We start from the raw sequence: 27,947 nt of genomic DNA on the forward strand, positions 1-27,947 counted from the left end.
CGTTTGGACACTCAATTTAATGAACCAACCAAGCCAACGAATAAGAACAACGTTTTTATAAAACTTTGGGGAATAATGTATTGAACAGCCCAATGTACCCTCCATTCCTGACTTTTCCAGAACAGAAAGGAATAATAAAAACAAGGCATGCGAAATTCCTCAAAATTATTGGACAAAAATTACCCACTTTTTGCACATTTGTTTAGCCCCATTTGCTTAATAATATAGTTTATGTTGTTTTTAGTGCGGAGAGAGAGAGGCAAATCTCATGCATCTAAAGGGATAAAACAATGGTCGATTCATTGATGTACATTCCCAATGATTATACTCCTTATTTAGATTACAATTAGTGGTTGAAACATTTAGACACTCAGCTTAATGAACCAACTAATCAAAATCAATAAAAGTTGTTGAGCAAATGAATAAGAAATCATTATAATAAAACATTGGGGACCAGTGTAATAAACAGCTCAATGTCCTCTCCCTCCCTGGGTAAAAGTTGGGGGTTGCTGCAAAATCCACGTCTACTAAAATTCACTTTCTTGTTTCTTGGATGTTTATACAATATTACATATATTTTTATAAAAGTTAAAATATCTTATAATGTAAATTTTCCAAAAAAAATTACCAGTTAGAATCAAACATTACTTTTACTAAATGTAACACTAAATATGATTTATAATCAACGTTTTTTACCTTTTTCACTTGTTTTTCTGTTGGACCAGATTCTCAATATTTTCTGGTAATTTTGTAGGGACACCGTCTCCTTGTCCTATTCCCTAAAAGGTAAACCTACTCCTCAGGATCTAAAGGGATAAGACAATGGCCGATAAATTGATGTACATCCCCAATGATGATACACAAAAAATTACAACTTCTTTAGATTACAATTAGTGATTGAAACAAATCAACAAATCAAAATTCAATAAAAGTCCCCAAAGTTGTTAAGCCAACGAATAAGAAAAATGATATAACGCCCCCTTCCTTCCTGCCTACTGTCTCTCTCTCTCTCTTTCTTTTTCTTTCTTTCTCTCTCTCTATCTATCTATCTTTCTTTCTCTCTCTCTTTCTTTCTCTCTCTCTTTTGCTCTCTCTCTCTATCTCTCTCTCTCTCTTTCTCTCTCTCTCTCTCTTTTTCTCTCTCTCTCTCTCTTTCTTTCTTTCTTTTTCTCTCTCTCTCTCTCTCTCACTCACTCTATCTATCTATCTATCTATCTATCTATCTTTCTTTCTCTCTCTTTCTCTCTTTCTCTCTTTCTCTCTCTCTCTCTCTCTCTCTCTCTCTCTCTCTCTCTCTCTCTCTCTCTCTCTAATAATGCTTATCTTAGCTAGACAATTGTTTAACGTAAATTGTTGACCTGACCGGCTCTTGCTAGCCTCGCTAAAAAGTATTTTCACAATGTAGCCAAAACAAAACAATAGAAAAATAAGCAATTAAACGTAAATTACATCAAGTTATTGATTTTTTAAAGGGAAAATATATTTAAATTTATAAATATATTTGATAAGAATGGATACATATATCATTAAAAAAGCTAATTTTATTTATATGACAAAGAGCTCTTTTTGATTCTTTAAACTTTGTTGTTTTAGGGGGACAACTTTTGTGTCAATGAAGGTACCTGTTCATTGTTCAATAATTTAGTTTGTTCCAACCCTCAGGATAGACTCATACATATAAAAAATAACAGGTAAATGTTAGTTTATGTTTTTGTGCCTGAAAAAATTCTCATCTCATAGATAGAAACTCTTCTGTGATATTTGTGTAATAAACAAACTATAAAACCTCATAATTCAAATGGATATTTTCTTAATTTTTGGTGGCAGTTTATTATATAGGAATAGGGATTAATAAAGTTCCAATTGCTATTTTCTTTTTTTCTAGTGATTAATTGCAGAATTTTTAATCTATTCTTTAAATAAATGTTTACATTCTCATATTTGATTCTCTAAATTAGATAAAAATTGCACTTACAATTTTCTTCACATTTTTTGGATAAATCTTGTTTTTACAGCCTTTTAGAAAAAACTCTTAAAATGAATAAACTTCCCATTGTCCCATCCCTGCCAAGAACTGAAACCCTCCCCAATCCCTCATTTTTTAAAATGAAATAAAAATAAATTATAGGGTTTTTTTCCTATGCCTCTGCCTTAATCATTTTGGTGTTCCTAGTACCCAGTACAACCTAACTTAAACCTGACCTGAATATTACACTGACATCTCCTTACCCCCCCCCCCCCCTTCACTTATATTTGAGGGAAACCGCCAATCAACAAATAAATATCTATTAAAGTGCAAGAGGGTTCCAACTGTAATCTTGACAACAAACTCTGACCTACCTTAACCCAACCTAATTCACCACCATGGACGCCATCAGAAAGAAGATGAAGTCCCTAAAGGACGAAACTGATCAGCTCTATGCCATCATCAACAGGTTAATAGATAGATAGATAGATAGATAGATGGATAGATAGATAGATAGATCAGAAAGAAGGATGAAACTGATCAGCTGTAAGCCATCATTAACAGGTAGATATTTCATAGCCAAGGACGTCCTATAGGGGGGGGGGGGGGGAGTAATGTTTTTGGGAAAAACAATACCCCTCATTTTTTACCCCCCCCCCCCAAATAAAAAGTGGACGTTATAGTCTTCAGTCTTTTAATTTAATAATCAATTTGAGAATTAAAACACCTCTCTAGAATTTAAGTTTAAAGTTAATTTAATTCTACTATAATTTTTCATTTTTTATAATTCTTTTTTGATTCAATCTATTGGCAACTATTAAGTGCTGCTTCTGGACATAATTATCCTTGTAATGTTTAAGCTACATTAGACACAAATCTTATAAAAAAAGGTAAAGTTATATTATGAGTTTTCTAGAATATTCTGGAACAAAATTAAATGACAAGTAATGACTACAATAAGTTAAAAACTTTAAATTTAGCTTTTCTAGTAAAAAGATACAATATCTATAAAATTAGACTAAAAAAGCTGCTTAAAATTAGTCCGATTGCCATAGAAATGTAATTTTTAAAATATGCTCCATTGTGATGAGAATGTTGACAAGAAGTTTCAGCCGTCTATTCTGAATAGGAGCCAAGAAATCACGTTTCCCTCTAAACATTTTAGACGGACATATCGAAGTATAGAGTAGCTTCGCTACAAACAAAATAAAATACCGCAAAAAAGGGGTAAAATAATGTAGAAAGCCCCAAGATCCAATTTCAACCTAAGTGAGTTTCAAGATATTTGTAAAATAATCTATTACAATTTTGTGAAATATTTCTTTCGCCGTCGGGAGTTTGAAATATTTCACGTTTTAATTGTGTATCAAACGTTTTGTAAAAGTCTATTTGAGCTGAAATTGATAAATGTGTTGTTTTTAAATTCTTGGAAGCGATTTAGGTCTATACAGAAAAAAATCTATATAATTAAACTTTATTAAAAATGTATTAAAAGTTAAGAATATTAAAGAACACTATACTTATATAATATATATCTAATTATTTATACAAGCGAATGCGCCAGTAGTCTTTAGGGCTTGTAAATTGCAGAAGCGAGGAAGGGGCAGAAAATAGCCTAATATTAGGAATAAAAATACTTTGAAACAATCTCAGAACCTGTATGAATCTTCCCTGAAATGTAGATCTTAATCATTTCTGTGGATAATGAATTATATATGGATTAAAAGTAAATATGATAAATGTATATTATAATTTACTACAATGTGTTATGCAATTAAAAGAATATAAAAAGCTGTAATTTGAATAAAAATGGCTTCAATTTAAAAATGAAAAAAGCCTAAAAGTAAATATGATAAATGTATATCATAATTTACTTCAATGTGTTATGGAATTAAAATAATAAAGAAACCTGTAATTTGTATTTTCAAAAAGCTGCAATTTGAATAAAAATGGCTTCGATTTAAAAATAAAAAAAGCCCAAAGTTATAAATATTATTCTCCCCTTTGAATTAAAGCGTTTCTTAAATATTTCTATTTAGAGTAAAGAATATAATGTTAATATACCCTGGTTAAAGAGTAGCTGCGCAACCTTATGATATACAGGGAGGGTGGGGACCATCAAGATTTTTATTTTGTCGGTCCCCAAAGTTTTATAGAAAATTTGTATTATTCTTTGGCTTAACAACTTTGGGGACTTTTATTGAATTTGAATTGGTTAATTTATCAAGTTAAGTATCTAAATGTTTCAACCACAAATTGTAATTTACAATAAGGGTAATTTTGTGTATTATCATTTGGGATGTACATCAATTTATCGGCCATTGTCTTATTTCTCTAGATCCCTGAATGTTTATTAGGATATATAAGTTGGAAGGAATTTTATGGTTAGAGGGAGATTATTCGTTTCTTGTATAATTCTTTATCTAAAAGCGGAAATACAATTTTAGTTAATTAATTTTGCCATCTGTGATTGGTGGATTGAAAACTATCTGCGCTCTGATTGGAGAAGCTTAAGTGTCGTACATCAATCACCCAATTAGAGCGCAGGTAGTTTCTAATCCACCTATCCTATTGGTCAAAATTAATTAACTTAATTTGTATTTCCGCTTTGAGATAAAGAATTATACAAAAAACGAATTTTATAAAAAAAATCCTTAAAATTTGATGCAGATTTCAAATCTCCCTCTAACTTTAAAATTCCTTCCAACTTATATATCCTAAATTGTTTATGTCCTTGAATAAACAAAGCCAAGATCAATATTTTTCTTATGACCCCATCAACAGCACTTGAAGTTAGGGATCTAAAGGGATAAGACAATGGCCGATTAATTTATGTATCGCTCCAATGATGATACACTGAAATACCCTGTTTGAAGATTACAATTCATTAAATGAATCATCCAGTCAAAGGTGTAGTGGGATTTTAACAACCCCAGGTATAAGACAATGGCCGATAAAATGATGTACATCCCCAACGATGATACACAAAATTACCACTTCTATAGATCTTAAATAGTGGTTAAAACGTTTGAACACTCAACATAATAAACCAATCAATCAAATTCAATAAAAGTCCCTAAAGTTGTTAAGATAATGAATAAGAAAACGTTATTATAAAACTTTGAGGACAATTTTAATAAACAGCTCAATATACTCCCTCCCTGACTTGAAGCTTAGGTCAAAATATTATGTTTGTTTGTTTTTATGTATTGTATGAATGCCCAGTAGCTGGCTAAACATGGTGTTCATACATTATCTCTTTAATTTTAGATTAGGCACATGTCCAATCCTTTTAACTTTAAGTTTTGATTCCGATCCTGTTTGAAAATTTGACGGCTTCCCTCAAAAAGCCTAGTAGATCACAGAAACCCCTCCCCGCCTTGTTAATGTTATAAATAAATTGAAAATAAAGAGCGGAGTGGGTAGTTTTTTTTTACTTTAGGTCAGTTTAAGGTAAGGCTAAAATGGGTCCAAGGTAGCCCTACAGATTTAGGGCTTCCTGAAAACTACCCCACCCTTATTTTAGGGTTATGTGTTCGATTGGCACTTTGGGGGAAGCACCAAACATTTTAACTCTATTCTTATATACCTTGTAAATTATACAGAGATTTCACTAAAGTATTTAAAGTTTTTTTTAAATGCAAAATATCATTGAAGACTTAAGTATCTACTGCTTTGTTTGCACAAAATGAGAGAAATGAGCATTAAAACAACATTCTAGATATGTTTGTTCTACTAATCACAAACATATTTCTCATCTTAATCTCATCAATTAGTTTTCAAGGATTTTCCAAAGTAAAAACAACCAGGGATCTAAAGGGATAAGACAATGACCGATAAATTAATGTACATTCCTAACGATAATATACACAGAATTACCCCTTCTGTAGAATACAATTAGTGGATGAAACGTTTGGACACTCACCTTAATAAACCAACCAATCAGTAATCATTAAAAGTCCCCAAAGCCAACAAATAAGAAAACATTATCAAAAAACTTTGGGGACTAGTGTATTAAACAGCCCATTGTTCCCTTCCTTCCTGATAAATAGCATCTTGACCGATGGCACAGCGTAATAAGATAAATGCAACTTTAGATATAGATTTAGATATTGGCTGTATTTTCCTTTTAATTAAAATAGATAAGGTAAAATCTATGTGAAGGTTTCTTTAAATTAATTGTGTTTGCCTATTTCCTATTTAATCATAAAAGATTTTCCAGTATGGACTCGAATCCGCTGGATTAGAATCATAAAACATAGAATCGAGTTACAGACAATTTATAACGAATATTAAAGTAAAAAAACATTAAATTAATACCAGTCTTGGCCTTCCTGTTCGTGTTTATTTTAATATCCGCGGAAAGCTGTTTATAATACGATGCGATGCACAACTATTCTATGAGCTTGCTTTATAAGTTTATATGGTGCTTTACCCCATACTGATAAATGGATCCCAAAAACTTCCAGCCCATATTTTTTGTAGTCCATGAAAGGTGATCTAATCCTAAGGGGTCAATTAATATCCCCGCAGGGCACTTTTAACAATGCTTAACCTAACTGAATCTAAAATAAGTTTTTTTTCTACGCAAAAAAATATCTTATTTGATTCTTTTCTAATGAGTTATATTTTACTTTGTAAAGCCATTATTAAAATTTTAAATTATTTTGCAAATTTTCTTTAAAAATTGTGATTTTTTGTTGCTATTACATTTTTAAGCATATTTTTCAAAGATAAAACAGAGATGGTTATTTATCTTGTGAATGCAAAGCTTGTCAAATGAAATAGCTAGGCATAAAACAGGTCCTTACTATGCCTTGACAACTTTTGAAGCATCAATCATATTATGCAATTTGTTTCAACTTATTATTTTACATTTTTGGCAGATTTTAAAAATTTAGGTCAAGAAATGCAAAATACTAAATAACCTATATGTTACATTATTCTTTAATAATACTTCTTTAAAAACTAAGGACCTTTGCTTATTTGAATGCTGTATTGTCCTATTTTACTTAGAATTGATATTTCTAAAGTTAATTTTTTTTTGCTTAAATGTATCTTGTCATCCTTATTAAGTGTATTTCTAAAATCTCAATGAAAATCTCTAAACTTTTAACTTTCCTTCATGCGTTTATGTGATTTTATTAAAAGCGAAGCTTTTTCTATAATTAGGGTCGGTCTGTCCGTACGTCCGTCCGTAACGGATAGCGTTTTTCGTTAAATTAGGCATGTTAGAATTGTCCTATTGATTTCAAACTTTGCATGGTGATTCCTGTAGTAGTTAGGTACGACTTAGAAAGCGTAGCAACTCTATAACCATTATAAACATTATTCTGTATCAAGCAGTTTTTCAACAATTTTACTTACAATTTTGCTTCGATTCTTATACATTTATATTCTGATTATTCAGTTCTGACATTATACAAGTGTTAGTGTCCGTTTGTCCTACCGTTGCAGTGCCTCTCTTTGATGAATGTTGTCATCCTTGTTTTTGTTTAAAGCCTATTATTAAGAATAAGCGGCTGTGTCCCTAGGGACACGTTATTCTAATGGATAGGGAAGCGAAAAAAAGCCTAGAGCCATCACATTACTTAAATCTAAAAATAGAATAGCCTAACCCAATACTAGGCCCATATAAAGCTACCTAAAAATGGAAAATTTAATCAGTTCTGTAGTTAATGAAATCTTAAGCTACAAACAGCAACAAAAAAACTTACTGCTATATAACAGGACTAGCGGTTGCGCCTATAGCATTCAGGAGCTTTGTATTCAAAGTAGAAGGGTTTATTAGACTTAAATAAAAATGACCAATAATTCTTTTTTTTCTGTTAGATTTGAGGAGCAGACGAAAGAATCTAACCGTGTGGCCGACCAGGCCGACTGTGACATCCGTGACTATGGCAAGAAGGTGCACGGCTTCGAGATCGAGTTCGACGAGACCAACGACAAGCTCAACAAGGCCCTCGAGTCTCTGGAGGAGAAAGAGAAGCATTTGAAGGAGGTGGAGGCCGATATTGCCGCCCTCAGCAGAAGGTATTTCCTATTTTTGATATGGCTTTGAAACCGATTGATATCCGCAGGATTAGAACCGTTCTAAGCCATACATGTATAGCATTGTATAACAGACAATTTTACCGGAATATTAAAATAGAAATCCTGAAATTAAAACCAGTTTTGTTAGTCTTCAGAACCCCGGGGCTAACAAAACAGGTTTAATTAATTTTTCATTTTAATATCTGCGGAAAGCTGTCTGTAGTATGATGCAATAAATAACTATTATCCAAAGTATGAGGCTATAATGCAACCTGTCTTTTTTATGCAATTAAAAACTAAATAGTTGATATATTTTATTGATATTGGGAGATCTTTCAGGGAGGAGGGGTGTATACATCAAAAATAACAAACAGTTCTAATCTGCCTAAAACATAAAACTAATGTAAAGCTTCATTTTCAAGAAAGTTATCCCTAATTTTGGGTATTAAATCTGAAAAAATTTAGAATATGGACTATTCTAATATAAGGTTATTCGGAATACTTTGGCCAAAGTTTTTAAATATATCCCCTTTTTATAGGCACTATAAGAGCTTCGTTTCCAAATTACCATATAAATTAAATTGTGACAACAATTTTGTCTAGAATAATGTTGATGGAGGAGGAAGCTAAGAAATCTGAGCAGACCCTGGCCAACACAGTCACTAAGCTAGCCGTCACATCCAAAGAGGCTGATGATGTCCTCAAGAAGGTAGATAGATAGATAGATGGATAGATAGAAGGACATACTGACAGATGGTAGATAGATAGAAAGACCCTGGCCAACACAGTCACTAAGCTAGCCGTCACCTCCAAGGAGGCTGATGATGTCCTCAAGAAGGTAGATAGATAGATAGATGGATAGATAGGAGGACATACAGGTAGAAGGTAGAAAGATAGATAGATAGAAGGACATACTGACAGATGGTAGATAGATAGACCCTGGCCAACACAGTCACTAAGCTAGCCGTCACCTCCAAGGAGGCTGATGACGTTCTCAAGAAGGTAGATAGATAGATAGGAGGACATACAGACAGAAAGTAGATAGATAGATTGGAGGACATACAGGTAGATAGATAGGAGGGCATATAAACAGATTATAGATGGATAGACCCTGGCCAACACAGTCCCTAAGCTAGCTGTCACTTCTAAGATGACGTCCTCAAGAAGGTAGATAGATAGATAGAAGGATATACATAAAGAAGGTAGATAGATGGATAGGAGGACATACAAACAGAAGGTAGGGAGTTATCTAAATGTATCTGAATGCCTAGATTAAAGTTGTTGAATCTAAGTGAATGAACAACGAGGTGACCCTTGAGGAGCTTGATCTATCTATCTATCTATGTATCTAAATGCCTAGGTTAAAGTTGTTGAGTCGAAGTAAATGAACAACGGGGTGACACTTGAGGAGCTTGATCTATCTATCTTTTTATGTATTTACATATGTATCTATCTATGTATCTTTCTATGTAACTTTCTATGTGTCTTTCAATGTATCTATCTATGTATCTAAATGCCTAGGTTAAAGTTGTAGAGTCCAAGTGCATGAACAACGAGGTAACCCTTGAAGAGCTTGACAACAACCTCAGACAGACCACCAAGATGGCATCTGACAACGAACAGAAGCTGGATGAACTCAGCAGGTTTGGTTTATACCTGTCTTTATATGTTTTATATGGAATTTATTATTCTTGTTTATTGTTTTATATTGTTTTACATCTATCTAGAAAAATTTGGAGGAGTTGACTTTATTAATATCTATCTGTCTATCTATCTATCTATCTAGAAAGCTTGTTGTACAAGAGGAGGAGTTGAAGAGAGCTTTTGAGAGGGCGGAGCTTCCTATCTAATTATCTATCTATCTATCTAGAAAGCTTGGTGTACAGGAGGAGGAGGTGAAGAGAGCTATTGAGAGGGTGGAGCTTCCTATCTAATTAGCTATCTATCTATCTAGAAAGCTTCCTATCTAATTATCTATCTATCTATCTAGAAAGCTTGGTGTACAGGAGGAGGAGTTGAAGAGAGCTATTGAAAGGGCGGAGCTTGCTGAGGCTAAGCTCAAGGGTATTGAGGAAGAACTACAGGCTGTTGGTAAGTTTGATTTTTTTTTCTAATTTTGGAAGAATAATTTAGTTGTAAGCTTTAAAAATGAAATAGATTGAGCTTTTCAGTAGTAATAGACAACTCTCTAATGACTAGAATTTCTTCCGAAATAACTGTATATATCTATCACAGAACATAATACAAGGCAAAATCCAATATTGATCCCATTGAGCTCATAAAAATCTACCTTCAACCCAAGAGATTATTTTATTAAGGTAAAATTGTGTTAATAAAATGGATTTATTATTACTTGGATCTTACACTAGATTATCATGTTTTCCAATAAAGTGTACTTTGTAAAGGGCTAAAATAACTATCTCTACCCCATTCCCTCCCCTCTTAATGGATGAACGAACTGACCAATAAATGACAGGAGAAATAACCTGAATTGACTAACTTCTCCTGTCATAATATTCACTTATATTCTATTCGATTCAAGAAGTCAAAATACAGAGGTTTTAAGTATAAGGTATAGGTTCTTCACTTGAAAATGTAGGATTATGCCTAGCTAGAACTATCAATAATCCAGAGATCTAAAGGGATAAGACAATGCCCGATAAGTTGAAATACATCCCCAATGATGATACATAAAATTACCTCTTCAGTACCGTAAAATAAGTGGTTGAAATGTTTGAACACTCGACTTAATAAACCCAACCAATCACAAATTACTAAAGTACCCAAATTTGTTCAGCCAAACTTTGTGGACTAGTGTAATAAACAGTCTATTGTCCCCTCTCTCTGAAAAGTATCAATGATCACTATGGGGGTAACAACACACACACACACACTCACACACACACTCACACACACACACACTCACACACACACTCACAAACACACTCACACACACACACACACTCACACACAACAACACAGAGTCTGAATGTCATTGACAACATTCCTAACATTCCACGGATAGGGATAGAAATTCCTGATAATAGTTATTTCTCGCATCGTATTATAAACAGCTTTCCGCGGATATAGAATGTACAATTATAAGATTAAAACCAGTTTTTTAGCTCTGTGGTGCCGAAGGCACGGGCTAAAATAATTGGTTTTAATCTTATGATTGTACATTTTTATATTCGTAGAAAGCTGGATAGAATACGATGCTAGACATAGTTTTTTCGTATGGATGAGAACAGGTTCCTATCCACTGGATTCGAATGAATACGAGAAAACTCATTTATATTTCTATTAGTTTTTTTAGCCCTGAGTGGCCGAGGCCTGGGCTGTGATTTTTTTAAAATTTAATATTTGTGGAAAATTCTCAATCATACGATGCTATACGTGAATGTTCAGTATAGCTGAAAACTTGTTTTAATTCACCGGATATTAATAGGTTTCGAAGCCATATCATAAAATGAGTTATTTTCTCCATCTGACTATCACTTTTTTTTAATATTTTCATTATTAGCACTAAATTAAATTACAAACAATTTTGATTGATAGCAAGCAGTAAGCTCAATTTAAAAAAAAAATTAACAAATCACTAAATTCATGGATCTTATGGATTAAGAATATGATTTACTCTCAAAGATGATAAACAGAGGTTCCCAAAGACAACAAATTAGATACTGTAATTATACAACTTTAAGTACCATTGTAATTTGCATATGCCATTGAGAGGGTGCATTCTTTTCTATCAAAATTAAAAAGTATAAAGAAACTGATAACCTAGCAAATAACTATCCTAACTTAATTATAAATATGTTTCATTAATGTGTTTTATAAAAAATTGTCTTATCCCTGTGAAATACCTTCTCGCCACAAAATTTAAATCCTGAAAGAATTATTTTGCTTTGACGCCTTCAGTTTGAAAAAAGAGAGAAAAAATTAAGTTGCTTATTTAGTATTTTAATTAGAAAAAAAGTATATTAATAAGGATGACCACAATTATAAAAGTGAAGCTCTAAAACTATAAGTCAAATGAACATTAACACTTTGAACACTAAATAAGCAGAGTATAAATACATTTGTTTAAACAAAATTGCAAGTAAATTTGTTGCAAAACTGCTTAAATACAGGATAATACCTACCTACCTAAAAAGTTACAATGCTCAACCTGTTTTAATTTTCATTTTTGACCAAGAATTGTAAAATATTTAGAAAATATTATTTGGTGTCGCAGCAACTTAATAACGAGGGTATAAACGTACGCCTGTCTGTCTGTCAAGATCATTGACATATTACAGTCTCCGAGCCATTTGTTTCAGTAGTTTTTTTATTGGAATTTCAGGAAAATTTTTCTCTTTCTTAGAATTATATAATTTCAAGTCATTTTATGAATAACAAATGGGGAAAGTAAAGAAATTTTTAAGCATGTTATTGTTGTGCTACTTAAAAACATAATTGCCTTTGTTATTTTATAAAGAAGTTGTATTAACTTTTTTGCTTTTTATTTAAGATAGCTAGCCGGTTCTTTTAGTAAGTAATAGATGTAAAATGGTCCATCGAATTCAAATATGCAATCGGTTTTTTTGTAGACCTCTTATTTTTGAAGTAATTTAAGTTTAAAAAAAAAAAAATTAAGTCAGTTTTAAGGTACTAAAACGCAAAAAAATAAAAGAAGAAAATTGCCAGTATGAACAAAAATAGTAAGATCTTTAATTTGACACCTTACTTTTAAAATTCTGTTGAGTAATTATTGAAAAAATCTATTTTTTTAACCTCGGTTTAATAAAAACTTTAAACCTAAATATTTTCTCAAACAGACAAAAAAATATGGGTTCATATACCTTTAGAATCAGAAAAATATTACGAATCCATTCTAAGCAAAATTGAAAAAGTTTTATAAAACTATAATAAAAAATATAAGTTTATTTTAAGAATCATAATTTTCAGCTTTAAAGGGTTGACTTGAACAAAACCTGAACAAAACCTAAACAAATGTACATACACTGTAACAGATATTTTTTAAACACAAGAAACAAAAATGCATTTTTAACTGCATTGTTTTGAAGTTTATAAACAGACTGAAGCATATTTGTTCATACTTTTTCATTCTTTACATGTTATGTAAGTATCACTATTTTTATTGTAGTAACTATTGTATATATTGTATGAACATTATCCTTTTTTTTTGTCAATTCTATTGGTTAAGTTTTGAGGTGAAGCTTCCTGATTTGTCCGTCAATTTTTGAGATTTTTGATTGGCTAGTTTAATAGTTAAAATTAAGTGTTGCCTGTAAAAATATAATATTTTAGGCCATTTTTATTTTTTTAAGTTTTTACTTTTTTTCAATTTTGCTTAGAATGGATTCGTATTATTTTTCTGATTCTAAAGGTATATATGAACCCATATTGTTTTTGTCTGTTTGAGAAAATATTTAGGTTTAAAGTTTTTATTAAACCGAGGTTAAAAAAATAGATTTTTTCAATAATTACTCAACAGAATTTTAAAAGTAAGGTGTCAAATTAAAGATCTTACTATTTTTGTTCATACTGGCAATTTTCTTCTTTTATTTTGTTGCGTTTTAGTACCTTAAAACCGACTTAATTATTTTTTTAAAAAACTTAAATTACTTCAAAAATAAGAGGTCTACATAAAAACCGATTGCATATCTAAATTCTATGGACAATTTTACATCTACTACTTACTAAAAGAACCGGCTAGCTATCTTAAATAAAAAGCAAAAAAGTTAATACAACTTCTTTGAATGACGCATGGGGTATTTTTTACAATAGGAAAGGAATGGTTTAGCTTGTTATTGCTGCCCTACTCATGGACACAATTATTCTTGTTATTTTATACATTTGAATGACGCATGGGAAATTTTTTACTATAGTTCAGGAAATATTTTATCTTGCGCTATTTAAAAACATAATTGTCCTTGTTATTTTATAACTTTTGATGACGTAATTGGAAAATTTGTATTTGTTATTGATGCGCCATTTATAAACATAACTGTCCTTGTTATTATTTTAAAATTTGAATGACACATGGGGAAAATTTTCTACAATAGGTTTCATTTTTGCTGCGATTTTTATGGATAAAATTATGCTTGTTATTTTATAAATTTGAATGTGTATGGGGCAAAACCTCGAACAATATTTTGCCTTGTTATTGCTTCGCTATACATGAACACAATTATTCTTGTTTTTTTTATACATTTGAATGACGCATGGGGAAATTTAGTTTAATACATTGTCTTATTTATTGTTCAGCTATTTATGGATGAAATTGCCCTTGTTATTTTATGACTTTAAAATACGTAATTGGGAAAAATGTGCACTTATTTTTGAGCGCTACTTAAAAACATTATTGTTGTCCTTGTTGTTTTTTTTAATTTGAATGACGCATGGGTAAAGTTAATTAAATAGATTTAGTTTTTGCTGCGAGTTTTATGGACAAAATTATACTTGTTATTTTATAAATTTTATTGACGTTTGGGGGAAAATTTCGCACAATATTTTGCCTTGTTATTGCTTCGCTATTTATGGACATATTTTTCCTTGCTATTTTATAATTTTGAATGACGCATGGGGAAAATTTAGTACAATAGGTGTCGAAATATTAACCATTGAGCTTTGTTTATGTTTGTAATAGTAAGTTTTTTTTGCAATTGTATTTAAGTGCGTGATTTTTAACAGAAGTATTTGGGACAATTTAATATCAAAGTAATTAAAGGACATTAGATTATCCTTATACTAAAGTAACAAGATTTCTATTTGTCTGTGTGTTTGTACCGAAGGATATCGCTAACCACTCAACCGATCGGTTTCTCCTTGACAGGGTAGCTTCTCAAAGGTTCAGGGAAAGTTTATAACTATTTTGGAAGAGGGTACCACCACCCTCCCAAGAGAAATCGCCCCTAGAAAAAAAATTACCCCCCCCCCCAACCTATGGACAAAGCAGTTAGTAAATTATATAGTATCCAAAGTTTGATAAGCACTAGATTGTTTGATTCCTACGAGCAATGTCCAAACTTTACAACTAATAATAAGATGGGATAATTTTGTTTATCAGCAATGGAGATGTACATCAATTTGACGGAAGAAGGAGACACTGAACTGTAAGTTTAACTGGTAACCAATCGTTAGCCCCAAAAACTTTGGGTACCTTGAAATATGATTGGTTTGTTCCAAACTATAGTGTCTAAACTTTTAAACCAATAATATTCAGGTGAGAACATGAAGCAGCTGGAGCTGTCAGCCGAGAAGGCTGTAGAGAGAGAGGAGAAGCTGAAGGACAAAATTCTCCACATCCAACAGAAGTACAAGGCCGCCGAGGGCAGGTAGGATACCTATCTATCTATCTGTCTAACTACCTATCTATCTATTTATCTATCTATCTATCAAAATTCTCCACATCCTACTAAAGTACAAGGCTGCCGAGGGCAGGTAGGATATCTATCTATCTATCTATTTATCTATCTATCTATCTATTTATCTATCTATCTATCTAGCTGAAGGACAATATTCTTCACATCCAACAGAAGTACAAGGCTGCCGAGGACAGGTAGGCCACGGGGTTATCGGTTTCCCTCAAATTGCCTAGTAAAGCGCACACACCCTCTTTCCTTTGAACACAGTAATAGTGTCTGACTGATTATGACATAACAAAAAAATTAGCCAATGAGAGGCCGTTATTGACCAATGGTAAAATTTATAGTGGCCTCTCATTGGCTAATTTTTTTTGTTACGTCATAAGCAGTCAGACACTATTACTGTGTTCCTTTCCTTTCTATAAAATCAATCAAAAGTAAGTGACCAGGGACTCGGGTACTTTTTTGTGTCGGGGGTTTACTATAATTTTGGTTATTTTGAGTACAGAGGTGAATTCTTTAAAAAACTTTGGGTATAGTCCTTTTCACGACATCCCTCCATAAGGAGCGAATCTTCGTATTTTTAAAATGGCTTTTTATAGGTTATTTTAGGTTAGGTTAGGTTATATTGTGTTAGGTGATTGCCCCACGGGGTTAGGTAATTGGCCCCGCAGGGTTAGAGCCCCCCGCAGGGGCTAGAAATAGGAGAAAAGCTACTGTGAAAAATACGAAGAATCGCTCCTTATGGAGGGATGTCGTGAAAAGGACTATACCCAAAACTTTTGCCTCACTTAAATCAGTTTGTCCCACTAAAATCAGTGAGGGAAACTAAAAATTTAGAGGGAATAATTTTGCCTCACTAAAATTTTAGTGGGGCAAACTGGTTTTAGTGGGGCAAATTTTTTTTAAGAATTCACCTCAGGTAACAAAAACACCCTCCTTACTTTTATTTATTTTAAAAAGGGGGGAAATATCTCTGCATTATCATTTTTTGATGGTCTCTATTCAAAGAGAGCATCAGTATAATATGTAGTATGTAAGCTAATCTTCCTAAAATTGATAACTCAATTGCAAAAAGCAAGAAAAAGAACAAACAAAAATAACCTTACTACTTTATAGAATTACTAGCGGCTTTGCCCCTAGCCTCTAGGGGCTTTGCCCCAAGAGGTGAAATTAAGGTGAAATTTGTAAAAGGACCAAGGAAATCTTCTGCAAAAAAAAAAGGACCCAGGAAATCTTCTGCAAAAAAAAAAGGACCCAGGAAATCTTCTGCAAAAAAAAAAGGACCCAGGAAATCTCCTGCAAAAAAAAAAAAAAAAATTAGGGGGGGGATTTTTTGTTTTTGGGGGGGTTGGGGTTGTCCCACCCCCCAAGAAAATAGCCTAAAACCACCACAGGACCAGTAGGTATATACCCTGAAGAGTAGAATCCAATCGGTTCAGTGGTTACTGAGATCTTAAGCTTCAGACGGACGGACGGCCAGACGGACAGACATCATTCTACTTTGTATTATTTACTAAGTATATTTGCGATTACTTTTATTTAATGAAATCTTCTAATTTTTAACATTTACAAAACAGCCTGCTTTATTGCATCAAGATCCATGACAGATCTATATAGGAAATAAACGTCTATAAATGAGCTCGAGTCTTCCAATGGTAAAGTGTTTAAAACTCATAGTGCTCCAATAATCCTCATTAAACTCTCATTGACCAAAGCGATAAGACCTTTATCCTATTTGTTTATGGAATGAATTAAGTTTTTCACTTCATGTAGATATTTAAATTACATTAAAGTATTTAATCCTTATTTCATAATTAAATAATATACGTTCATAATAGAGTAAATCTAAGAAAACTGTATTTTAAAAGAATTCGATTGTGGCGACACTTCCTTTGTGTTAAAATATTAAAACTAAAATTTTAATCATATTAACCCTTTGGTGATGGTAATGTGAAAAAAATATAATTGAAAAAATCTTTTTAAAATCATTTAAATTAATAAATATTTACTTCTTTCTTTTAGATAGTAAAGGCGGGGGAGAAAAATTGATTTATTGAGAAATAGATAAATAGATATGTACTTATAGAAAACTAGCCAATAGCGATATAGTTATATTGAGCCAACTCTAGTAGATTATACTAAAGCCTTTTCTATATAGTCATTGGTCAATTACCCTGTATTGATTGAGGCAAATAGGTAATTTGACGATCATACAGTGCTAGTTATATAGTAGCTTCGCTCTAGGCAAGGGAAATCCTTAAATTTTGGAATGATGGAACTATTTAAGAATTGATGTTAACTAGTAGTTTTAAAATTCCAAGCATACTAAGAATGTCTACAAATTTGAACTTATTTAATTGGATTCTATTTAACATTGTTGGTGTGCAATTTACATATTTATTAGGTCAGGAATCTAAAAGGATAAGACAATGACCGATAAATAGTTGCACATCCCCAATAATGATACATAAATTTTCCCCTTATGTAGATTATCATTAGTGATTGGAACATTAGGACACTCAACTTAATAAACCAATCAAAAAAAAATTAATAAAAGTCCCACAAGTTGTTAAACCAACGAAAAAGTAAACGCTATAATAAAACTTTGGGAACAAGTGTAGTAAACAGCACAATGTTTTGCCCTCCCCGTTATTTAGTAAGTTGAATATTTAGACCTTTAAAAGTAATTGATTGAATATATTTATCTATCTATCTATTAATCTTCCACCTTTTAATCTTTTGATCTGTTAATCTTCATTATATTTGTCTCAACTTTTACATAAGATCTTAAGAAATAAGATAATGATAGTAAACAAAATTACCCTTCTGTAGATTAAAATTGTCAGTTGGAAAAATTTGAATACTTGTAGTTTTAAACAACCACTTAAGATTTAATGAAAATCCTTCAGTTTTTAAGCCAACGTAAAAGAGAACGTAATTATAATCTATCTTACTATCTATCTATCTATCTATATACTTAAAAGTATTTCAACATTTTATCTATAATTTTTATTTTATTTTACTCAGAGTTTCATGCTTCTGCAAACATCAGAAAGATACTATTTTTTTTTCATTAAAAATAAACACGTGGATTTTTTACAAATCTATTCTATCTATATATCTATCTATCTATCTATCTATCTATCTATCTATCTATCTATCTATCTATCTATCTATCTATCTATCTATCTATCTATCTATCTATCTATCTATCCATCCATATATCTATCAATCTATATATAGATACGAGTACGGAGAGATGAACATCACCAAGTTGAACCAGAGGATCGACGACATCGAAGACGAGATCTACCGTGAGAAGTTGAAGATCAAGAAGGTGGCAGATGAACTGGGAGAGACATTCGATGACATGCTGGCTCACTACTAAATGGAGGTCAGTATCAGTTATTCGTCGCATCGTATTATATACAGCTTTCCGCGGGTATAAAAATGAAAAATTGTAAGATTAAAACTAGTTTTGTTAGGCTCGAGCGTGCGTCTGGTCTTAATTTTATGATTTTTATTTTAATATTCGTGAAAAATTTACTGTAATAAGTGGCAATACATGATTTTTCAGTATGGTTGAGATATGGTTCTGATCCAGCGGATATTAATCGATTTTGAAGCCATACTGAAATAAACATTCTGCTAAACTGTTGTGCTTTTTTTATATCATCAAAATTAATCCCCAATGATGATACACAAAATTACCCATTCTGTAGATTACAATTATTGGTCAAAACTCAACTAAATTAACCAAACAATCAAAATTCAATAAAAGTCTCCAAATTAGTTAGGCAAACCATAAATAAAGTTATTATAAAACTTTGGGAACTAGTGTAAAACACAGCCCGATGTCCCCTCCCTCTCTTGGAAATATATAAATTTGCCTAATTTGCAAAGAAATTTGTAAAAATGTTTATAAATGTGACATTTTCATTCACCCAGTTAAAATGCAAAAATGTATAACAAGGACGATTTGTTTACAGCATAGGGAGGGAGGGGACATTGGGCTGTTTTTTACAATAGTCCCCAAAGTTTCATAATAACGTTTTCTTATTTGTTGGCTTAACAACTTTAAAACTTTTATTGAATTTTGATTGGTTGGTTCATTAAGTTAAGTGTTCAAAGGTTTCAACCACTAATTACAATCTACAAAAGGGGTAATTTTGTGTATCGTCATTGCAGTAGTACTAGGAGGGGTTGGGGTAACAATCCCACACCTGTGTTACAAATAACATTCTCAGAGCTATTACACACTTTAGAGGGGGGATGTTGTCCCACCCTCCAAGAAAATAGCCTAAAACCTTCGTATTACCTGAATATATATTCCCTGAGGACAGATCCCAATTGGTCCAGCGGTTTGTCATATCTTAAGCTTCATTCAGACAAAGAGAGGTCCTATTCTAGAAGATAAAAAATATAGTAGCTTGACAAAGTGTCAAAAAAAAATTGGCTTGTGACGTCATAAAAATGAGGGATTATCCATTACCTTTTTAGGGGTTTTCTTTTCTGCTTCTCTTTTCATCTCCCTCATTTTTATGACGTCACATGGCTTATTTTTGAGACAATTTGTCCCGCTTCTTTTAAGGGGAAAGAAAAAATGTATTTTAAAATTATTGCCTGAAATTTGAATTATAAATTTTAGAGCACATTCTGTTGTTAATGCACTTTTAGTAAATATTAAAATTTGCAAATATAGGTTTGACATGTTTATTGTATTGTAAAATTCCACTCAAAAGCTGCCCTAACAAGCAGGAATCTAAAGGGATAAGACAATGGCCGGTAAATAGATGAACATCCCCAATGATGATACAAAAAAAATTACCCCATCTATAGATTACAATTAGTGGTTGAAACATTAGGACACTGAACTAAATAATCCAACCATTATTAATTCAATAAAGTTCCTAAGGTTGAAAGGCCAACGAATTAAAAATGTAATTATAATAGTTTGGGGACTAGTGTAATAAACAGCCCAATGTCCCCTCCTTCCCTGCTGTAAAAGAATGGATATGTTATTACAAACAGAATGATATTGAATCATTAACTGAAAGTCTTATATAATAGATATATAATTTATTGGATGATGCACCAGATTTTCATGTACTCTCATACTGGCTAATATAATGATACCTTCATCTAATTATATATGTGTGTATTTATAAATAATGCCATTTTTTACAGACGGACTTAGACCCAAATTATAGAAAGTCTTTTCTAGAAGTAATTTCATTTGTTAAAGATTTCTAAAACTAAATTTAATTAAGCTTCTAAAAGCATTGTTTTGTTGTTTCACCAAATATTTTGATTTAATTAGCCCGGAGAATCAGTAAAAAATCAAGGCTCGGCAGCCGCGTGCAAGTCTAAGTGCAATCGTCATGTTATTTACTTAAATTCAATTCAGCTGGATTTAACAGAAAATCCATCTTTTTGAAGAAAAAAATTTTATCACACTAGTGGGTTTAGATTTGTGGGGCTGAGATGCGGCTGCCGAGCCCTGAAAAATATCCTTATATATTTCCCCTTTGTTTGCTAATTTAAAATTTACTAGTTGACTGCTTTTAACAGGGATCCAAGGGGATAAGACAATGGCCGATAATTAATGTACATCTTTAATTAAGATACACTAAATTATCCCTTCTGTAGATAGCAATTAATGGTTAAAATGTTTGGACACTCTAATCAAAGAACCAACCAATCAAAATTAAGTAAAAGTCCCTAAGGTTGTTAAGCCAAAAAATAAGAAAATATTATTTTAAGACTTTGGGGACTGGAGTAATAAACACCCCAATGTCCCCTCCCTCCCTGGCTTTTAAGCAAATTTGGATCGTAAATTTCAATGGGGGTTGGAGAATTTTTGACATTGAGATTTATAAATTGTCCTAATCCCTCCTCTTTCTTAAAGCGAAGCTTTCTACATTATGGGTAGGTCCGTCTGTTTAGCTAGGTATGTTAAAATCGCCTCATCAATTTGAAGCCTTGAATTACGATTTCTACAACAATTGGGCACAATTTATGAGGCGTAGCAACCAGAAAGACACTTTAATCTTTTTATTTTCATGTTAACAACAAAAAATAATTGATTCGATAATTTTTAACTTACTTATAATAGAAAGCTAAAAAGAAGAGCAATTTCTTTAATCTAAATTCTATTGAGCTAGAGAAATAATTTTCATTATATTGATTTTCAATTAAAAACCTCTAATTTACATTCCAAAGAAACATTGTTGTTTAGATACTTAATATAAAGAACATACATGTTTAAGAAAACTTTTAACATATTTCTAAAAGTTTTTTAATAAATAAAACATTCATTACAAAGCTCTAATATGATACAGTAGGACAAACAAACATTAACACTTGTACAGTGTCAAAACTTAAAGGCAGAATATTAATTTATAAACTAAAACATATTTAAATATGTTAAAAAATTTTAGGACTTGATCATAGAGATGCTTTTTTTGTAATATTTTACCGGGTTGCCCTAAGAATCTTTATCCCCAAAAAATAGTATAAATAGTAAATTGTATATTACAAAAAAATTTTGTCAAAAAAGTTAATATCATGTTTTAAATGGATGTGCGAAATTTCTGGTTATTATTTAGTTACTTGAATAGTACCTAACTGTTATAGGAATCATCATGCAAAGTTTTGAATCAGTAGAACAATTATAACATACTCAAAAATAAGATTATTCAAATCTTCAATAATCTTTTAGCCTAGACATGCATGTTTAAAATAAAAAAAAAAAATTTCAAATCACTCTTAATTTTAGCAAAATTAGTTCTTCCTAACTCAAATCAATAATCAGTTTTTTCAATGCACAAAATATATATAGTTAGTTAAGAAACAGAGAACCATTATTTAGGAAAATAAATTCAGATCATTTTGATAAGCAGCTACAATATTTTTCAAATTGTGAAATCATAAACGAACCATGGATAAAAAGTATATCTGTGCTTTGAGCTTTGTAATAATCCTAGCTGCTATCAACCTACCAATGATTCCTGGGACAATACGTATAGTCAGCTACTCACTGTTATCACTGCCTAGCCTAGGCACTTCTGGCATGTTGTTCCATTATTATGACAGTGTTCCTGATACTCAGAGTTCATTGATGACTACAGCTGCCAAGTCAATAATAGCCTTGCATATGTTACAGACAGCATCAACATATGCCTATGTGGCTGTGTCACATGTAATGGCAGATGAAATGACGACTTTCTGGGAGATGGATAGCCAGCTCATGTGCACCCTGACTCCATGGTTGAATGCTCCTTACTTTGGGACTGCTGTTTTTGAGTTCCAAGTAATGAGAGCTTTGTTTGAAATGTATCCTTACAGGTAGGGTTGGGCCGGATATCCGGCAATATATTCTTTTATATTATGCAACAAAAATCCCTGTTAACAAACAGTCAAACGAATTATTTCTAAAATTCTTAGTACTATATAGCAATAAGTAAGCAACAACACTTCATTGATATTACAGATTGATGGACTTACAGACGTATAGATGGTATTCCGGTATTAAAAATCATCCGGATATCCGTTATCTGGCCAAATATGTATCCGGCCCAACTTTACTTACAGGTTCTTAGCCCTTGACTATTTGACATATCCTCTGGTAGTATCAATACCTGTTCTGGCAGCTGGTGGTCAAATAATAATCTGGAATTATTTTGGAACTCTTTGTGAACAACAGGTAGCCTTGATGTATCTGTTCAAAGCAGATCTGGATGTTGAATTAGCTTCTGAAGTAAATAGTCTACCTGTTCAGCTAAGAATAATTGTAATATTATTTGTTCTTGGTTTAGAAGTTTTTATGAGGATAAAAAAGGCCAAAATAAATATAATCTTTAGAAATCAAGTTGCTCCACTTAACACGCCAAATGCTCAGGAATGGAGATGACATTGGGCTGTTTATTACACTAGTCCCTAAAGTTTTATAACAACGTTTCCTTATTCCTTAACATTATTGGGTACTTTTATCGAATTTTAATTGGTTTGTTCATTAAGTTGAGAGTCAAAACGTTTCAACCACCAATTGTATTCTACAGAAGGGGTAATTTTGAGTTTTATCATTGGGGATGTACAACAATTTATAAGCCATTGTCTTATCCTTTTAGATCTCTGCAAATACCGCAGCTCCACCACTGGTAGTTCAAATAATCAAATCCAACAACATAAAGGTCTTAGCTGCTATCTTTCTCATCATTCACAGTTCTTACCTTCTGTTTGGTTCAACTCTTGTGCTGGTGTACTTCCAGTCCATCCTGTATGATTTTCTGCTATTGGAGTTTCCATTTTATTGGGTGCTGTCCAGTGAAGATATCAAAACTTTTATCAAGCTTAGATTTAACCAAATCAAAATAAGACTTGGACAATTTTAGTGATGTTCTTAGTGTGTGCATCAACTGTTATTGTTCAATATATTGAACAGTATATGATTTACCATTGGTCAATTACAATATATACCGGCCTATCATTGGTCATTTGTATTGTATAATGTCATTTTTTATTGGACTCTATGAGTCTATACGCTGTTTCAAAATTAATTTGTAATTTTTTTTCTTAAATTAAAGTTAATTAAATGGAGGTCGTCTTTAGTTTTGTTGTAATCATGTTTTTTTAAAGCGAAGCTTTTTCAAATTTAATGTCGTGCTATATAGCTTATATCATTAATTTAGGCATTTTGTAATTGCACTTTAGAATTCTTGGGGTTCCATTGTTACAACAATGTATGAAGCAGATCAACTCTATAAACATCTTAACATGTTCAAATTTTAGCTTCAATAATTATCCTAGTATGTTAATTAATAAGAAAATTTGGCAAAAATATTTTAGGTTAAGTTTATCTACCATTAATTATTTTATAATTAGCATCCTAATATTAATTAGGCTTTGCTTTTATGGATGTTGTCATTCCAATTTTGCTTATATATTTTAGCATTTTATACCTGTAAACGTTAAATAATATATGTATATTGTAAATAAATCACTTATTGTGACATTTTTTAGTTAGCTTAATTATATCAAATAATTTATAACAATTTTAGCATAATTTATACAGTTTACAACAGTTATTTTACTTAATTTAAGGTGATTTGAAAATAATGTCTAATCCTAGCTTTAGAAAGCAATGCTACAAAAAAAACTCTTAAAACTGAATAAAAGAAATAGGAAATGAAAAAATGCTCATAAAAAGGAAAGAAAAACGATATATTAGATTTGCAAATTTTGAGTAGAAAAAGCAGTGAAAATACATGTTGACAATTAAAAAGTGCATTTTTAAGATCTTAAAAGTTTTAAATTTTGAGAATGGGCAAGTTTTGTAAGCCTAGTTTTTGCCAACAAGTAAACAAGGATGGTATAATTCAAAGTGTTGTAAGCCTTGTATTTGCTAACAAGTAAACAAGGATATAATAATTCAAAGTTTTGTAAGCCTTGTATTTGCTAACAAGTAAACAAGGATATAATAATTTAAAGTTTGTAAGCCTTGTATTTGCTAACAAGTAAACAAGGATGATATAATTCAAAGTTTTGTAAGCCTTGTATTTGCTAACAAGTAAACAAGGATATAATAATTCAAAGTTTTGTAAGCCTTGTATTTGCCAACAAGTAAACAAGGATGATATAATTCAAAGTTTTGTAAGCCTTGTATTTGCTAACAAGTAAACAAGGATGATATAATTCAAAGTTTTGTAAGCCTAGTTTTTGCCAACAAGTAAACAAGGATGAAATAATTCAAAGTTTTGTAAGCCTTGTATTTGCTAACAAGTAAACAAGGATTAAATAATTCAAAGTTTTGTAAGCCTTGTATTTGCTAACAAGTAAACAAGGATGAAATAATTCAAAGTTTTGTAAGCCTTGTATTTGCTAACAAGTAAACAAGGATTAAATAATTCAAAGTTTTGTAAGCCTTGTATTTGCTAACAATTAAACAAGGATATAATAATTCAAAGTTTTGTAAGCCTTGTATTTGCTAACAATTAAACAAGGATATAATAATTCAAAGGACACTTAATTAAAAGTTTATGTTGTTGAAATTTTATATGTATTTAAAGATCTATTAATGCGTTATTAATATTCTATTTTTATCTGCTAGCTAAAGGGTCTGTGCCATTTGTATTTAGGACTTAGGTAGTTGTTTGAAATATACATCTGTGCATATACTAGATATACAATATGATAATTGGATATTATTTATGTATTTTTATGTTGCTAACATGGATCTCTTTTATTGGTCAATTCGTTCATTCAGGAGGACGGAAGGGGTGGATTTTATTTTAGCCCGCTTCGAGCTTTACTTTATTAGAGAACATGAGAAGCTGGTGTAACATTCAAGTAATAATATATCTATTGTGCTATACATTTATTATTTTGTAGGTGTAGACTGCTCACAAATATTTCTATGATATTATTTTGTAGGTGTAGACTGCTCACAAATGTCTACAAAGAAATTTAACACCTGAAAGGTAATAATAGTTATTTCTCGCATCGTATTATAAACAACTTTCCGCGGAAATAAAATGGACAATTATAAGATTAAAACCAGTTATTTAGCCCCGAGGTGCCGAAGGCACGGGCTAAAAAAGTGGTTTTAATCTTATGATTGTACATTTTTATATTCGTAGAAAGCTGTACATAGTACGATGCTAGACATAGTTTTTTCGTAAGGATGAGAACCGGTTCCTATCCACCGGATTCGAATGAATACGAGAAAAGCTATTTTTTGTTCTCTTGACCTAAAAAAAATGAAAAGGGAAAATTAAAAATTAGTTGGATGTTTCTCTGGGTATTACAATTTTGAAAATGACCTTCACCATTTTTAGGAAAAAAGGGAGAAATCTATTTCCAGTATGGCTTCGAAACTGATTAATATTCGCTGGATTAGAACCTGTTCTAAGTCATACTGAAAAATCTTGTATTATATCCAGTTTTCTAAGAATATAAAAATTTACAATCATAAGATTAAAATCAAGCATCTCAGGGCTAACAAAACTGGATTGAATCTCATAATTGTACATTTTTATATCCACGGAAAGCTGTTTATAATGCAATTCGATAAATAACTATTAACTCGCTTTTAGAAAATGTTTTTCAAAATTTTAAATTATTGTTCACCCTGAGCCCTTGTTAAAATTGTTAATGGGGAAAGCAAAATTTCCAGGTATGTTTGCAAAAATATCCTTGCAAAAATATCCTTGCTTGTCTTCAAATTTAAATTTTTCTGTAGAGAAAGTTTTTAAGATAATGTTCTGAAACTTTTTTGCTCGTTTCAATTACTGCTTTCTATTTAAAATCTGAAATATATGAATCTAAAAAAAACTCATAGTGTTATGTAAAGCTTTGTTTCACTCATTCTGTTTTTTAATATTATTTTAGAATCTCACCCTTTATAGGGCTCTAGGGGCACTTGAGTTGGGTGGAGGGAGGAGTTGGGGTGTGAGCCCCCCTTTTTTTAATTTTAGTTTTGAAAAAAAAAAATTTAAATTGTTTAGGAATGAGGTGATTTTTTCTAGTTCCGATTTCTCTTGGGGGATGGTAGTACCTTCTCCAATAATAATTATAAACCTTTCCAGAATCTATAAATAATGAGAAGCAATGTTTTGAAGGAGAACGATATCTGTTCAGCGGTTAGCAAAATCCTTAAGACGGACACACACACATATACATAAGAAATATGGAGTATAGTCCCTTTCGTGGCTACGCCTCTTATGGGTCGTTTCGTCTTATTTTTACATTAGTTTTTATAGATTATTTTGGGTTAGGTTATTGTCCCGCAGGGTTAGGCAATTGGCCCCGCATGGTTAGAGCCCTCCGCAGGGGCTAGAAATAGTGGAAAAGATACTGTGAAAATTCGACCAAACGCCCCATAAGATGCGTTGCCACGAAATGCACTATACACGAAATATGTATTACACATTGTTGTTAAAGTATCGAAATCAAGCATTTTTCGAATAAATTATTTTTTTCAGAACTGGTATTTATGAGGCATCAACACAGAGGACCTGTTAAGTATTTTCAAACCCTTGTTATTATTCAATAAATATTTATATATTGTAATGCATTATCTTGATTAGTAGCGCAGCTTCTCTACAACAAGGATATGTTCGTCGGTACATCCGTCACTATAACTCTATCACTGCAGCATAATTAAAATAAATTTATCTTAAGAGGTTTTAAAATTTATATTTTTTTTATAATAAAAATTTTAAAGGAACCTTCATAGTGTCTTATTTTCAAAATAACTGAACCCGATGCAACATGTAATAGATGATAAACTATGTGTAGCTTTGACTTTAAGTTCTAACTGTTTATGGCCAAATTATTTCTATACTTATAATCGAAGCTACTCTATACACTTTGTCTGTCCGTCAGTCAAGGGGAAATTTGATTTTCTCAGCTGATATTCGGGAATTTAGGCATTCCCTACAAAGAGGAGCACCCAGTATGTAATTAGCTTTGCCACTTTTTCCTGATTTTTATCTTAAATTTATCTATATTCTTGATTTAACTAAATACTCTTTATATCTCCTCGTACATAGTCCAATCTTTTTTTTGTGCTT

At 31.6% G+C, this 27,947-nt stretch overlaps 2 protein-coding genes across 3 annotated transcripts; both read left to right on the top strand.

The window, feature by feature from the left end:
* The first annotated feature begins 1,591 nt into the window (after positions 1 to 1,591).
* LOC145329157 (uncharacterized) lies at positions 1,592 to 27,444 on the top strand. Of its 2 annotated transcripts, none has more exons than XM_080173300.1 (10): positions 1,592 to 1,691; positions 2,295 to 2,435; positions 7,799 to 7,999; positions 8,603 to 8,708; positions 9,521 to 9,642; positions 9,990 to 10,090; positions 15,231 to 15,342; positions 18,619 to 18,769; positions 25,765 to 25,853; positions 27,357 to 27,444. In XM_080173300.1, the coding sequence occupies exons 2-8, from the start codon at positions 2,365 to 2,367 to the stop codon at positions 18,761 to 18,763; spliced, it is 858 nt and encodes a 285-aa protein (XP_080029426.1). In that variant the 5' UTR covers positions 1,592 to 1,691; positions 2,295 to 2,364; the 3' UTR covers positions 18,764 to 18,769; positions 25,765 to 25,853; positions 27,357 to 27,444. The 2 variants fall into 2 exon arrangements, with proteins under 2 accessions (XP_080029426.1, XP_080029359.1); XM_080173233.1 differs by having other exon boundaries at positions 25,807 to 25,853.
* LOC145329303 (uncharacterized) lies at positions 22,253 to 23,399 on the top strand. Its single transcript, XM_080173396.1, has 2 exons — positions 22,253 to 22,722; positions 22,969 to 23,399. Exons 1-2 carry the CDS (start codon positions 22,316 to 22,318, stop codon positions 23,285 to 23,287), a joined length of 726 nt encoding a protein of 241 aa, XP_080029522.1. The 5' UTR covers positions 22,253 to 22,315; the 3' UTR covers positions 23,288 to 23,399.
* Positions 27,445 to 27,947: the final 503 nt, after the last annotated feature.

The sequence above is a fragment of the Acartia tonsa genome, chromosome 1 (genome assembly GCF_053477335.1).
Source record: "Acartia tonsa isolate MP-2025a chromosome 1, ASM5347733v1, whole genome shotgun sequence".
NCBI classification, from domain to species: domain Eukaryota; kingdom Metazoa; phylum Arthropoda; class Copepoda; order Calanoida; family Acartiidae; genus Acartia; species Acartia tonsa.